The sequence below is a fragment of the Vidua macroura genome, chromosome 8, assembly GCF_024509145.1.
Source record: "Vidua macroura isolate BioBank_ID:100142 chromosome 8, ASM2450914v1, whole genome shotgun sequence".
NCBI classification, from domain to species: domain Eukaryota; kingdom Metazoa; phylum Chordata; class Aves; order Passeriformes; family Viduidae; genus Vidua; species Vidua macroura.
In genome coordinates this window covers 17,709,570-17,724,573 of record NC_071578.1, presented here as the reverse complement: position 1 = coordinate 17,724,573, position 15,004 = coordinate 17,709,570, and the positions used below count along the sequence as shown (strand labels likewise).

At 38.3% G+C, this 15,004-nt stretch overlaps 1 protein-coding gene across 2 annotated transcripts in view; it reads right to left on the bottom strand.

Moving 5' to 3' along the window:
- ERCC6 (ERCC excision repair 6, chromatin remodeling factor) overlaps positions 1-14,476 on the bottom strand; it is a 44,463-nt gene extending 29,987 nt beyond the window's left edge. Inside the window, exons 1-5 of one of the 2 annotated variants that reach the window (XM_053983884.1) lie at positions 14,386-14,476; positions 13,183-13,616; positions 10,628-10,748; positions 8,568-8,676; positions 6,180-6,906 (exon numbers count right to left, since the gene is read on the bottom strand). In XM_053983884.1, coding sequence (XP_053839859.1) covers positions 6,180-6,906; positions 8,568-8,676; positions 10,628-10,748; positions 13,183-13,613 — 1,388 coding nt within the window. In that variant the 5' untranslated portion in view covers positions 13,614-13,616; positions 14,386-14,476. Of the gene's footprint in view, positions 1-6,179; positions 6,907-8,567; positions 8,677-10,627; positions 10,749-13,182; positions 13,650-14,385 lie in introns of those variants that run through there. The other variant, XM_053983883.1, reaches the window with a different exon arrangement.
- Between the last annotated feature and the right edge of the window lie 528 nt (positions 14,477-15,004).

Sequence of the window (15,004 nt, the reverse complement as noted above, 5' to 3'; positions counted from 1 at the left end):
GGATAAACTGACAAAATCCCTACAGAAACTGGCAAGGCACGCAACAGATTAAAAACATCCATAAGCTACTGTTCTGAATGCAGTGCAAAAGCAAATGTTCACTTAATGGTCTCTGCATATCTGGCAAACTTGTTTAAGAACACTTGTGTTAGGAACAAGAGAGCAGGGAAGAAGTTCAACACTTCACATCCAAGCAATACAATCATACACTCTTTCTCATGAAAGAAAGCTGATTGTGTGAGGTTTCTAGATGGGCTTTTCAGCAGTACCTTTTGAGAAAATACTTCAAGTCTTACTTTATGGAACTAGTCACAAACTTGGTATTGTTCTATTAACTCAAAATAAACACCACCATCTCCAAATACACACAAGTTACAATCTCTGCCAAGAACAAAAGCACTGGAAAACTAAGACAACACAGTTCTGGTCAGGTTTAGAGAGCCAGTTTCACTGAAGCATATTTTGATCTCTTAAGTCAAGATGTCTTCAGAAGCAAAAGTAATGATGGAGGGTAAAAAGAGCACATACAGGGAGAAAACTAGATGAACAAAGACAGTCTTCAATTTGCTGTTTAAAACTGATGATTTGCTAATGTTTATATAGGATTCTTCTTATTTCATTACATGAAATCATGAATCCAGCTAAATAGTAAAAAATAACTTCCTAAAAACACATGAAGTGTCAGTGTTTTCCTCTTTTATACACCTTTCCTAACAGGAATGGAAATCTCTGTTTTAGACTAGCAGTCTGCTAAATTACAAAATTACACTCATGGTCTGCAGTCTAGCAGGCAGATATGATACATTCCAGAGTCATAGCGTAAGAATGCATTTACGTTTCTCCAGTACTACAGTGTTATGCTATCAGGCACAGAGGGTCTTACTTTTCTGAGTTCCAGAAAAAGAAATTCAAATCAACAAATGCTGATAGTCATTGCTTCAGACTGCATCACTGCTGGAACTGAGACACGCTACAACTTGATTATTGCATCTGACTGGGTTATGATAAGGAAGAAAACTCCTAGTTACCACACTAAAATCCAAACAACTACAGATTACATGTCTCTTCTAAAGAGACATGTAGGTAAACAATCCATACTAAACCCAAGCAGGGCAGTAATTTGTACAAGAATTTGCTATTAATTTTGTACTCCAACACGAATCACCACCAGCCAGCACAGGAGCGGCAGCCTCCCCTGGGAAGGAGCAGATTGCCCTCTAGTGTGCATTGGGAAAAGTGATCCAGCAACAACCAAGAGGAAACTCCAAGGTTAACTCGAAGCTGTCCAGGAATTTAGGCACTTCACCTCCATATAGTTAGTACATTTTCTTCAAGAAGTGTTACCGATATTGGGATTTCTCCTAAAATTATACATGGAAAATATATAGAATTTGAATTTGAACTAATAAACCCTGTACATAATTTTCCTAAAAAACATTTCTTTTTTCATGCTCTGTTACTTCACTGAAGTACTACATATCTTCCAAATGTCTAGAGGTTTTCAGCCATCAATTACCAGTTTAAAGAAATGGTAGCAACTTGCTATCACAAACAAATTCCAAAGTTTGAAGACACTATTCAGTTTCTGAAAGGCTGTGAACTTAATGTAACACACACCATTAAGATATTCTATACTGAAATGTCATTACTGTATTTAGAAAAGTGTAAATATCCAAATGGCTGAAGTCACAGGAGGACAAACACTATTTCCAAGACCAGGTCATTCTGTTGGCTACTCTGGTCTTGTACCTTTCCCTGGAAGTCAGACTTTGGAGGGAGAAATAGTGGTCATCATCTTTGACTTAAATACACAGTAACTTACTGCTCATTTGGTCAATATATTCCTTACACACATCAGTTAAACATCATTAGTATGCCTAAACATCAGAAAATAAAGGTTTTACTATATTACCAAAATCTCTTTAAAACAGAAGCATGACCTTTGAGAAATCTGTCTTATATAGTCCATTGTCACTGACATAAATATAATTTTATCCCTGAAAGTGAAGTATGAAAGCCATATATCATACAATTAAATTTCTTCTTAATATAAGAATGTATTCAGATACTAAGCCCATTTCAAACTTATTGCAATACCCTAGAAAGAAATTCTGCATCCAAAACAGTAATGAGCAAAATTCGACTTTTTATTTTTTTAAAAATGCAGTCAGGAACCAAGCTGAGTATTTAATATACTTTTGCATTTGTGAAGCACAATATGTTTTATATTTTATACAGCTAAGAATCCCTTACAGATTATTCTAATTTGCTAAATTGACGCATTCAATATTGCTTTTTTGATCTAACTTTTTATGGTCTATATGGGTGGATTTAATTGGTATGTCCTAACAGATGAAATACATATAGTTAGTACCACAAGCCTCCATATGTAAATGAAGACTGATGTAGACAATTACACGCTTGAGTTTAGAATGAAAGGTGTACTCAGTGAGTGAGAGAAAATATATCTTCATTTGTGTCCTGGCTTTGTCACTTTAAAGAGCAGTAAGAATGCTTTAAGAAAGTATCTTTCAGGAAAGATAGTATTTAATCTTTTTTTAACTTATCACTTTGAAACACAGAGAGATTCAGTAACTCAGATATATCAAAGAAAGCTAGCACATGAAAACTGATCCATGAAAGCCAATTTAATTTAACACAATTTTTTTTTCTTCATGAATCAACTGCTTTGTGTACTGACAGTCAAAACTTCCTGCTACTCAACTGCCTCGATATCACTTGAGAGACAAGAAAGGAAGCAGCTTTCTCAGCCTCACCTCTGTGCACTTGACAACAATAGAAGTCAAACAACTGTACTTAAGAAGCTATACAGAATACACAAGAAAACATAGATACAGCACTGATCTCCCATAATATGACTTGTAATTCCTTCCTTGAAGCAGCAGGCAGATACATACTGACACCTGGTATGGGAAGAATGTACTTAAGACTGCTAAGGTTTATTACCTTATACTGACACCATCCTGATGTCAATAATGTAACATATTAACTACATTTAAGCAGAAAAAATTACTTTATACTTGTGTGTGGCATTTTAATATATGTAAAGGAAAATTTTAAGTAATATAAACAAAATCTTGATATTTTGTGGTTTCCATATCTGCAAAGTTTGAGACTAATACAAATAAAAAGTAGCCGTTTTCTTGTTGAGAAAAAAAACCAAAAAGTTTTATTTACTACACATTTAATAGGCATTCAAGGTTACTATTGTTTTGTGCTTCTTGGTAAAAGAAGTTGAAAAACAGGTTCATTTTCATCCTTTCCATAGTCTTCAAATAAACTGACTGTGCCATGACCTGATGTGCTGGTTTTGGATGAAGCAAGTTAATTTTCTTCACATGGCTGGTATGGGGCTGTTTTGGATTTGTGCTGCACACAGGGCTGATAATAGAGATGTTGAGCAGGGCTCACACAGAGCCAAAGCCAGGACAGGTGACCCCAGCTGACCAAAGGGCTATTCCAGACCAGATGGCATCATGCTCAGTACATAAAGTGGGGAACAAGGAGGATTGAAGTGGGGGATGTTCGTAGTGATGGAGTTTGTCTTCCCAAGTCACTGTTATCCGAGATGGGGCCCTGCTCTCCTGGGGATGGCTGAACACCTGCCTGCCCATGGGAAGCAGTGAAAAAACTCCTTGTTCTACTTTGCCTGTGTGTGTGGCTTTTGCCTTCTCTATTAAACTGCCTTTATCTCAGCCCAGGAGTTTTCCAGCTTTTGCCCTTCTGATTTTCCTCTGGTGGGGGAGTGAGTGAGTGGCTGAGTGGGGCCTGGCTGCTGGCTGGGGTTAAAGCACAACATCTGAGCATTCCACTGGGCAGGAGGGAACAGGTTTTGATCCCACCAGCTCCAATTTTGAACATTCTAGATGAAGATGGCCACTGTTGAGTATGACACAGACACTAGTAATATACCTGTTGATGGGGATCAAGTCTCTGAGACATTCCAGTACCATCCTAGAGACTGACTACCTAAGCCTCTGGGTTCAGCTGGTAATAGCCAGTATGGATAGCTGGGAATGACAATACACTAATTTTCAGTGAATATTTGAATTACCTATATGTGCATGACAGTATCCTATTTACCTTACTCTCCATAACCCTGATGTTCCCTGGTACTGTTCACTGTTCTAGCAAGCTATGAATTCACCTTAGGCATTAACCTTTCAGAACAGAAGATTTAGTTCATCTTCATGTCTACACAGCAACATGGCTCCAGTAACAGTAACCAGAGAAAGGCAAGACCCACACAAGGGAAAAAAACCTGAAATTCCTGATAGTCTAAGCTGATTCTGCATAGCTAAATTTTACTTTTTCATGTTCCATTGCTCACACCTTGCTTTGAGTGACTAGGCCAACCTCTGGAAGCTGCCTTTAGAAGGATGGGCTGCTCTCCTGCCTGACATTTCCTACAGACAACTCCTATTCTAAGAACAGTCTCTTGTTCTAGAGATGCTCTGCAGTTATGCAGTTAGCTAATTATCCTGCTTTAACAACATCAATGTAGTTTCCCCTTGACACAGACCAATCTCTTGAAGTCCCATCTCTAAAAAGTTTTAATGTTAAAGAAACTCATTTTCAGTCTCTAAGAGTGTAGGACTGAATTCATTGCCAAGCACAAGACTAGATGTTCAGAAGGATAAAGTAATCCTGAAGGATTTTCCTCTGCCTCTCTCACGGGTAAAATATACCATAATCTCACCCATTTGTTTGCATTCAAAAGTAAAACTGACATGAAACAAGATATAAATGTAAGCAAATGACAGCATTGCTATAGCATTCTTAATATGTTTCTTAATTCACTACATTTTATTTTCTCATGGCATTTCCCATAATGAAGATTACCTGGGGGTGTCAGCATAAAAACATCAATGTGGACAGCTGCAGCTTAACAGCCACAATAACTGTAGCTATGAAATTTTTAAGAGATGTAGTGTTTTGGTAGCAATTACAGTTATTGATATTTCTAAAATTCATTTAGGCTTTTATTGTAACTTCAGTAACCAAAAGAAATGTAGTCTATGATATGACTTTGCTAAGGATAAATTGTCACAATCTTAATGTTATTAAAAAACGTTTTTGAATGAATTTAAACTGTGAGTCATATTAAAACTTTCAATCAAAATAAATTACTCTTGATGAAAACACAGAATTAAAAATGATTTAATATTCGTCTACTTTAAATGTGAAGAATTCAGTTTTATTCAATAAACCAGTAAATATTTTACTGATTAAGAACAATTAGATTTGTTAATGCATCCAATAGAAAATATTTTTTTTGACCCTTTGGACATTGTTCAGATTAGCCTCTTGCCAAAATTTCTATTCAAGAGCAATAAACTGTGCCTTACTTTTGAAAAGCAATGTCCTGGATTTGCAAACCTATTGCCTTGTATCAATTCCTAATCTGCCTTTGTAACCTGGGATGTGAAAGTGAAGTTGGGCTCTTCCTAATTGAGATTTTCTACAACTGAGAGTACTTCTGCTACCAGAAGATACCACTTCCTCCATAGCAACCCAGGCTCTCACCACAGGAGAGATGGTGTTTATACCTCTACTTTGTGATTCCTTCTCTGACACAGCACCATTTAAATCCATAAGATTTTATATTTCCACAGAAGTGTAAAATTTGAGCTTCCCAAGCATTAATCAAGTTCCTATGCTAGGCTTTATCACTACATCAATCACCCTTCACTGACTGTCCTAATACACGCTCTTCCTTTCACTCTAAATAAGCTGTTGTCAAGTTCTATGGTTTTCTAGAGGACTATGTAATTACCTGAAGGATATTCAGTGAAGGTACCTAATTAAAGTACACATGCCATCTACAAGCTGAAGTTTATTACATGAAGCTCAACCCTTATACTAGAAAAGAGACAATATGCCTGTGATCACCAACACATAGGTTATACAAATTTCATAAATCACAGATTAGCACAGGTCATTCACAAATAAGGACCTATAACAAGAAAAATTCAACAGCAAAGTTCTTATAATTAAGCTCCACATTTGAACCCTTCTGGAAGACTATCTATAATCCTTCTGACTACCTCATTTCTTTTACTTCAACACACTCCCTAGGAGTCTATTATAGCTATTGTCCTTTGCATGGTCAACATACTAATTTATTATTATTATTAATAAAAATGTCTAGGACTAACCTTAGTCTCTGTTTATAATAGTCCACATCTCCATCATCTCTCCATCGTCTCACTTTGTGCTTCCCTGGTGTATGCTCTTCTTCCTCAGAGCTTGGAACAAAGTCAGCATCATTTTCAGCTTCTTTAAAACCCTTCTTCACCAAATGTTTTCTTTTTCTTGATAAACTCTTAAGTTCATAATCAGAATCATTCTCAGTAAGAGAAGATGCCTGTTCTTCTTCCTCTTCTGCTGCTTCTGGATCAAAGAGCTCCTCATCAGGTACATACTCAGACTCCCCACTATCATCCTCTTGTTCATGCCTGCACTTTTTGGCCTCAAGATATTTCTCTTCCTTTGGAATCCTGGCCTTTGAATGAATATGAAGGGCATGCTTCTGAAGCTCTCTCAATTCTTTTTTTAAACGCTTATCTGTTTTTGAGAGGGCTTTACCACTTTTTTCCTTTGTGGCAGCTGCAGGAGCCACACACTGAACATTTTTAGCTTGTGCTTTCTTCTTTGCTCCTTTGTGACGGGATAACTTCTTTCTTTCAGATGACAATTTAGCCTGGTCTGCTAAGTACTTCTCAAAATCAGATGCTTCATTTAGCCTTAACTGTCGTGCCTTCCTCTCTGGCTTCTGAGGTATTTTAGTTCCAAATGGAGTCATCTGACCAGTTCGGATGAGCTCTGCCCACTCTGTTTCCTGAGCAGGCATAAGCATACTGCCAAGGGATGATGGACCAGGTTCTACAACAAAAGTCAGAACACACAGCATGCCTTTAACACCTTCTGTGTAGCTAAAACACAGGAACAAGGGTGTTACACATACTATCAAAACACAAATACTTCTGAAACAACACACAGCAACAAGAACTACCATAAAATTACAATTCCCAATGATACATGAACTCTAATGTACCACCTATGCTGTCAATTGTCAGCATGTCACCGTGTTCAGAAAAAGAAACCACTGTGTTCCCATCTGCAGCAACATTGCCCATTTCAATTTTATTATTGATTTTTCAGTCCTACTCAAAAGCTTGAAATTTGACATCTTGATTACCACACCACAACAGACAAAAATCCCACAAAACACAGATTGTCCTATCATATGCTTCAAAAAAAAAACCAACTAAAAAACAACAAACAATGAAACAGAAGCAAAAAACCCAAAACCTGTCTTCCTAGCCTACAATACTAATATGAAGATGATGGCTTTTAAAGTCAGATTGGCTGCACGGCACTCTGCTATAAAGAGCACTTTTAGGTGCACTCACTATACACAAACTGTAACTGGTGTTTGAAACCAAAGAGAAAGAAAAGCTCTTGAATTCAGGAAACTGAAGGGGAATTCTACCCTGAAATCTATTATTGGGACCCAGAATTTCAAAGCAAGTCTAAGAGGATTGCCAGCACAGCTTTAAATGTCCCATTTTAAAGCACTGTATCTATCATATGTTTAATGAGTAACGACAGTGCACCAGGCATGAAAACCCCTCCATCTCCACCCCTTCCTACTGGAACTGCTCCATTTCTTCTGTTGGGCTCCACGCACTTCTTATTTACATTTCAAAACACTGGGTGCCTGAGCTTTGCTGCATGAGCCCTACAAAGAAAAAATGATTTAAGATGCTTTTCTACTGAGAAAAGTTAACTGTGGCTTTGACTCCTTTAAGTGTTGTTGAATCAGGAGAGAAGCATGAGCTGTGAAAGATGGGAATCTACTGCAGCAATATGTGCAAGGGTCAAACAGCACAAGGAGTTTTTCCACCTCTGTAAATATCAATATAACCCAAAGGTGATGCACAGACATCAATGGGACCCAAATCTGCCCTGCAGAATACTGCAGGTTATTGACTGTGGCCAAGCTTAGTTTGCCGAGAGCAGAGAGAAAGAACACCTAGTAAAACACTGAGGCAACATATATTCTGGAAGAAAACTTACTTTTCATTTTAAAAATCACACTGCGGCCTGAAAGAAGCAGCACTTCCCCCTTCCATTTCCAGTGATACTTCCCAACAGTAAGAAAAACCAATTTTGTTAATGCTGATTGATAGCATCCAGCATATAAAATGTAATTCAATCATGATGTTAGTCATCTTTATCAAATTAGCTGTGAAAAAAATGTTAGGATTTCCAATTTATTAAGCCCAATACTCTAATGTGCCTCAGTCATCCCTACACAGCTGAATGTGGATTAACATGCATTTTTTAAAACTTCCCATATGAATATGCCTAGATTTGCAAATCTGCAGGTGTACAGATTAAGTGTTCTTAACTCTCTTTGAAAGCCAACCACTGAAATTTATTTCCTTAATGGCAAAAGTCTTACAAAATAGCTTCAAACAAAAAAGAAAAAGGCATTACATCAAAGTAGAACAGAACTTTCAGCATTTTCCTATACATACCTTCATCTTCCTCATATTCAATCTCATTTGCTTCATCAGCAAAGTCTGTTAAACCAAGTATTCCTTGAAGACGTTTTTGTTTTGCTTTTATCTTCTTCAGCTGTTGCTCCTTCAATGAGAATTATGTAAGTAATTTAATTTTTAATCTGCTTTATAAATTTGCTAACCTTTTAAACAACACTTAAATCAATATATTTGCAGTATTTTGAACCAGTTTCATATTCAAATATTTACAGTATCACACTTGAGAAAAAAAAGTGCAAGAAAAGTGTCACCATAATACTGTAGGACTCCAACCCACAGGAGACACAGTTTTGGGTGTATGATTATCTTACCATCTGTGTATAGTACGATCAAGCTGTTTACACACACAAAATTCATGTGCACACTGCATTTTTATGTACATTTCTTAAGGCCATTTTATGTATTGATTCTAGTGAAGGAAGCCCATCAAAGCAGAGTGCTGAGATGCACAGAGAATACCAAGAGATTTGTTCATAACTGCAAGACTGGGTTCATGACTACCAAGCCACAAATAACAGCTGTAAGATTTACTAAGATTTATTCATCATCCCAGAAGTTTTGGAAAGTTTTGTTACAAAGGAACTGAAATTGTAAATCAGTCCAACATCCTGATAGGTGTTTGTACATGGTTAGTTCAGGAGTGGTCATAGTTAATTTAACAGCAAAAAATAAAAAGTAAATTACTTCAAAAGGCCAATGTTACAGATTATGTAAGAAATATAGTTTATTACTGCTATGAAAATCATTCTTAGCTAATAATTCTCCTGTTACACCTTTTTTCTGATTGTAATATCCTCAAGCGTGTATCTAGTTGTGATGGTATGATTCCTTGATGTTGCTAACTTTCCTTTAGGAAACAAAACATTCCAACCAGTAAAACAAAGACACAGGCAATGTAACCTTCACATTTGCAACTCCATGCTTTGGAAGTATTTCCTTACCTAGAAAGGCACATACTTCAGTAAAAATCAAATCCATTGCAAAATTTAGGTTATTAGGACCACTTTTATGGCTTATGAATTTCAAAATGACATTTCTTTTTTTCACTTCAAAGATGGTTAACAACCAACTTGCAAGGAGGTCTGAACTTCCCCTGCAACTAACATGTGTGCAAATGTCTTCAAGCAGTATGAAAACATGTAGAATAGCGATCATTCTTTAACGGTAAGTCTGGTTTAATGCATTTCTTCCTACTACCTCCAGCTACCTTTTTCTAGCCCTTTGCTACTGCTCTGTACTGTCCCATCACTTTCTTAATTGGCTAAATTGTGAGCACTGTATTATCCGGGTTTCTGAAATTATCAAAGTTAAAAAACTACAAGTGAATGAGTCAGTGGCAAATGACATAAGAATGACCTTCTGAGGGCAAAGGACAGTAAGTTTCACAGTCAGGTTTATCATTCGAGAAAGCATTAGAGTGAATTTCCAGCAGACAATGAGCTGATCAAGGTGCTACATTCCTGAGTAGTAGAAGTTTCTCTTTTCTCAAATCTCTTTCCTATTCACAGCTGTAAAGGTCTATTGCCTACATTACCCTGATGCCAGCTGGATTGCTTTACAGCTCCCTTAACTCTCTGCTCTGGCAGAAAAAAGCTGCAGCAACTTCTGACAAAGCAATGGGCTCACAGAGGGAAACTACATGTACTGACAAGATACAGGTAATGAAAGAAAAGAACACAAGGAAGGAATAACCACGAGACCTGAGATTTAGTTAAACTACTGAATCGTGCCCTAAGAAGGCTTGGTCAATTCTCCAAATACTACTATGAGGGTTTTAATTACATTAATGCAAATCAATCTTCTGAACAGGAAGATCGGAACTTCAGCTTTATATCTTGTTCCAAAACTCAGAATAAAAAAAAAAAAAAAATCAGCACTTTAAATTTTTAAATTATATGAAACCATTTTAAAGGAAAGGAACAGCAATTCAAGACTGACTCTGAACTATATAATTAAGAATTATATAACAAAAGCCAAACCTTAAGACAAAGTACAAACTAAGTACTGTTAAGAGGAAATTACTGTAATCTAATTACCTTGTTATATTTTTGCCGTTTTACAGAATCTAGTTTTCTGTTAATATTTTTGTTGTCAGCAGCTTGAGGTGAAAGTTCCTCAATAATTTTATTTATATGTCTCAGAGATGTTGTACATGATCTGAAAAAATAATAAAATTGCAATGAATTGATAAATTGTAGGAAAAAAAAACCAGCACTCTCTCAATTCTGACAATTTAAAAATTCCAGGAGATTTAACATAAGACTTAAAAAGCTCTAAAGGTAAGGTTCTCAATAAGCATAATATATTTAAACAACACTGGAAATACTAACACTTAAAAAAGTTGTACATCATAAAATATTTTTAAACAAAATTTTGCTAACAGTAAAATTCCAGAAGTGCTTAAACTGAACAACCACTGTAGTATTTAGTATTCCAAAGTTACAAGTCTGATGATGACAAGCATGAGTGGTTGTTTTTATTATTCAAGGTAAACAAAACAACCCAAAAATCGAAATGGGAAACCCCATGTTTTAATTTTCTAAAATGATTTTAATGGTTTGATTCCATTATATAAGGAGACATGTATTTTTTACCTTTTATGCAAAAAGTAGATTACAAGACAAAAATGCAATTTTACGAGACAGACTAGTTCAAAGAATTAAGAGCACATCAACATTAAACTCCTCCTACTCATGCACTACCATTTTTCATGTTTCCATATAAAATATGAAATTCAAGTAGAACTACATGCTACAACCTAGTATGTTTCTGCTGTTGAATTCCTTTGCAAGGAAGAAGGAAGTGCCCCACCAAAAGCAACAAACCTAGGTTTGTTAATTCATATATGAGAATACTTCATAAGGATAGACAAATTAGAATCTCAAAGCATTATGAAAAAAGTCAAAGACAACTGTTCACAAGACCTGCAAAGCAGCCATTATACCTCCCCTGTATGCAAAGAAAAGTACTAAGGAAGTCTTCTCTGTTGCCAGGGAGGAAATTTTTGGGCCACATTTACTTCCATCTCTAATCTAAATTCGACCTACCACTGTTATCCTTCCAAGGAGATATATTCTACCAGCTCCCCAGCAATCACTGCCATTCTTACTTCTCCATTCTCATTTAACATTTTTGAACCATTCCCTTTCTTTCTCACTCTCCAGTTGTGCTGCTTTGCACCATCCTCCATGCACATCTCCTAATTTTGGCTCTTGCTTCCTTGGCACTCTCTTCCACAAAACTTTAATTAACAGGACTTTGGAATTTAAACTGGATTTAACTTCAAACAATTTTATTCTCATTTTTCTGCTTAAATTTATGTATATATTATAGAATCATGCACCTTCTAACACAAACTCTGCCAACTAAAAACCACTTCTTGCCTGATTTTTTCTCTAGTCATGCATTCACTGTGCTACAGGATTTTAAGCAATTCAATCATCCTTTACTCATGTCTGTTTTGTTAGTCACTCTGCTCAAAGTCAGCTACACATGTTAATTTTCTCAAAAATCAACTATCAGATTCTCACATTACATTTTATGCAGACAAGATTCTGCAAATCTGCATAAACCATTTGCAATCCCTCATATAAATCTTATTTTTACGACTTGGAGTGAAAGGTGAAAATAGAGGGATAAGAAAAATCAGAGAATGCTTGTGAAAGAAAAATGGGAAAACATAAACTAATTAACAGTGCTGCACATCACTCTTTCAATAACCACATACTCTAACTGTATTGGTTATGCTGCTCCATTCTTTCTCTCAGTAACACCTTACTCATTATGTTCTTCTGCTCCACAACACTCGAAATTAGATTTCAGTGCTGCAAACTTATTTAACTTCACATCTCCACACCCAAGCTGGAAAATGAATGAAGTACATATAATTGAGACCTACAGCATTCTTGAGCACTAAAAAAATACCATTAATGCAATACAGTGAAACATACACAGGTAGAATAATTTACCTGCAATAGTTCACACAGTAACTCCACAATGAGACAGGAAACAGAAAGGGAGATCAAAATTTGAAAGATTACTGTCTCCTATTCCTCAAAGTCTTCTACTATCAATAGTATCAATGTTACTTAAGCATTTGGTTCTTTTAAGGTATCATTAAGCACTTCTTACAAACACTTGTGATAAGGCTGTTTTGGTTGTAGGACATTCATGGGATGGAGTCATCCAAGTTACAGAAGGAACATAACTCAAAGCAGACAACCCCATAAAACATACAGAATTGAGGAAGTGACACTTCTTCTGACTGTAACTTTCAATAACAGAGTATAATGCCATTCTCCACTGCCCAGCAAACAGATGCATCTTGGTGAGGTAGGAGACAAAGCAGAAAAAGGAAGTGCACTCTACACTGCTGCCTTGGTGCATGACTAGATTAGTCAAATAAGAGCAATGAAGCATTGTCTATTGTGAAAAATATTTTCTTCATTTTTAAAAGGTGACTCTAAAGAGGACGCATGATCACGCACTTTCAAAACATCTTTTTCTCTTTAAGATTTTAAAAACATGAGACACCAAGTCTGATTAGATTGTCAGTAGCAGAAAAAAAACAGTAAGAAAAAACAAAATTTACCTTAAATCCTCCAGTACCGACTCATACTCTTTTGATGCATTAGCTATTTTTGCTGCTTTAGTCGCTTCATTAATTGCATTATCTACTTGCTGAAGAACTCCTTGCTCTAACACATCCTGGTCATAGACGTCAACTCCTAAATCTTTGAGCTCAGCAGCATGTGCACTACATGAGACAGACTGAATCTGCTGCCTGTTGATCTGTAAAAGGGGATGTCCTCTTCTGGGCAACTCCAAAGGAACAGCCATGGAAGTGGAAGCCTGGCAGTCAGGATTGGGAACTCCGATACTCTTACCCACACCATTGTCACAAATGCCATTTTCCTGTTCAGTTCCCAAGTCCTCATCATTATGCAGGCAACCATTGCTTGAAGTAGTGGCAGACTCTTGTTCTTGGATGCTGTCTGGCAGGTGGCTCTTGTGTGTTGGCATCCTCTGCTCAAAGGCAACAAAGAAGCACATTATCATAAAAACCTCCGCATATACAAAGCTCCTCAGGGAGACTGTGCCCCCCAAAAAAGCAAGCAAACCAATAAGCACGTTTATAATAAATTCTTGTTTCAAAACACCTGGTAGTCTACTTCTCCATCCAGCCCTCCCTGCAGAGGCATCGTCACACCAACTTCCACAATCAAAAGAGTGACCAAAACCTCTCAGAGACAACTATGTTTAACCCTCCTGGAAAACACTGATATGAAAACAAATAAAGTGTAAAAATACTCTCCTTGCCAGCCAGTGAACTCAGTCTTGTGTGTAAATGGTCATGCTCCAGAAGACTGTGACATAACAAAAATATATGCAACTTAATATACCCAAACCCTAAAAATACAACTTTCGAAACAGGTTAAGACTTGCCATTGAAAGCACCTGTGAGTGTAGAAGGCCGTAAGTTTTAGTTTGACAATTCAGCTTTGAATTGAAGCATAAAGCACCTCATTTCTCAGGATATTAATGCAGGACTGACATATTAAGGCAAACCTGGAGCTGGTATGGTTCAGCAACCTCTCCTAGCACGGCAGCCCACGGATCCCAGTCCCACCTCACGGTTTTCTCCCACCCGCTCGGAACACGCGCGCAAGGGCTTGGTCCTGCATTCAGGCACCAGGTACCACACCTCGACCGGCCCGCCCCCTCCGCGGAACCCCGGGGCGCTGTGCCCCGCCTGCACCAAGCGGGGCTGGGGCAGAAGTGGCGCTTCACCCACCTCTGCGTGCGAGCGAGCGCTGGGCTGGGACGGGGCTGCGGGCTGGGACGGGCACGCGCGGGGCTCCGGCTCCCGCCGGGCTGTGCCCGAGCCGCGGCCCCGCAGCGGCAGCGGCACCGCCGGGCCGGGCCGGGCCGGGCCGCACTGCTCCCACCGGCGCGGCTCCGGCTCTGCGCCTGCACGGGCCCGCGCCGCGCGTCACTTCCGCAGCGGCGGGGACAGCGCGGGGACAGCGCGGCGGCTGCGCGGCGCGGCCCCGGCCCGGCACGGCCTGGTCCCGTCGGGGCCTCCCTGGGGATGAGCTGGTGACGGGCGCAGATAGGAAATGTGTCCCGCGGGTCCCGCCGCTCCCTCTGCCTATTTACCCCTCCAGCCTTCTGCCTCCCCATTTAGCGTCGTGAAACTCCCGCTTCCGGCTTCCACTCCTTCGGGCAGCAGAACTGAGTTTACTTGCTGGCAGCCTTGGTCCAACTGTGAGAGGATAAATGTATAGCACGACACATAGATATTAATAAATAATTCCCAAAAATGTTGATTGCTTTTTTTCCGGCTTTATTCTGAACAACAGTTTCAGGTCCTTGACATTCCTTCTTTTCCATTAATTTGTTACTGCCTTGTA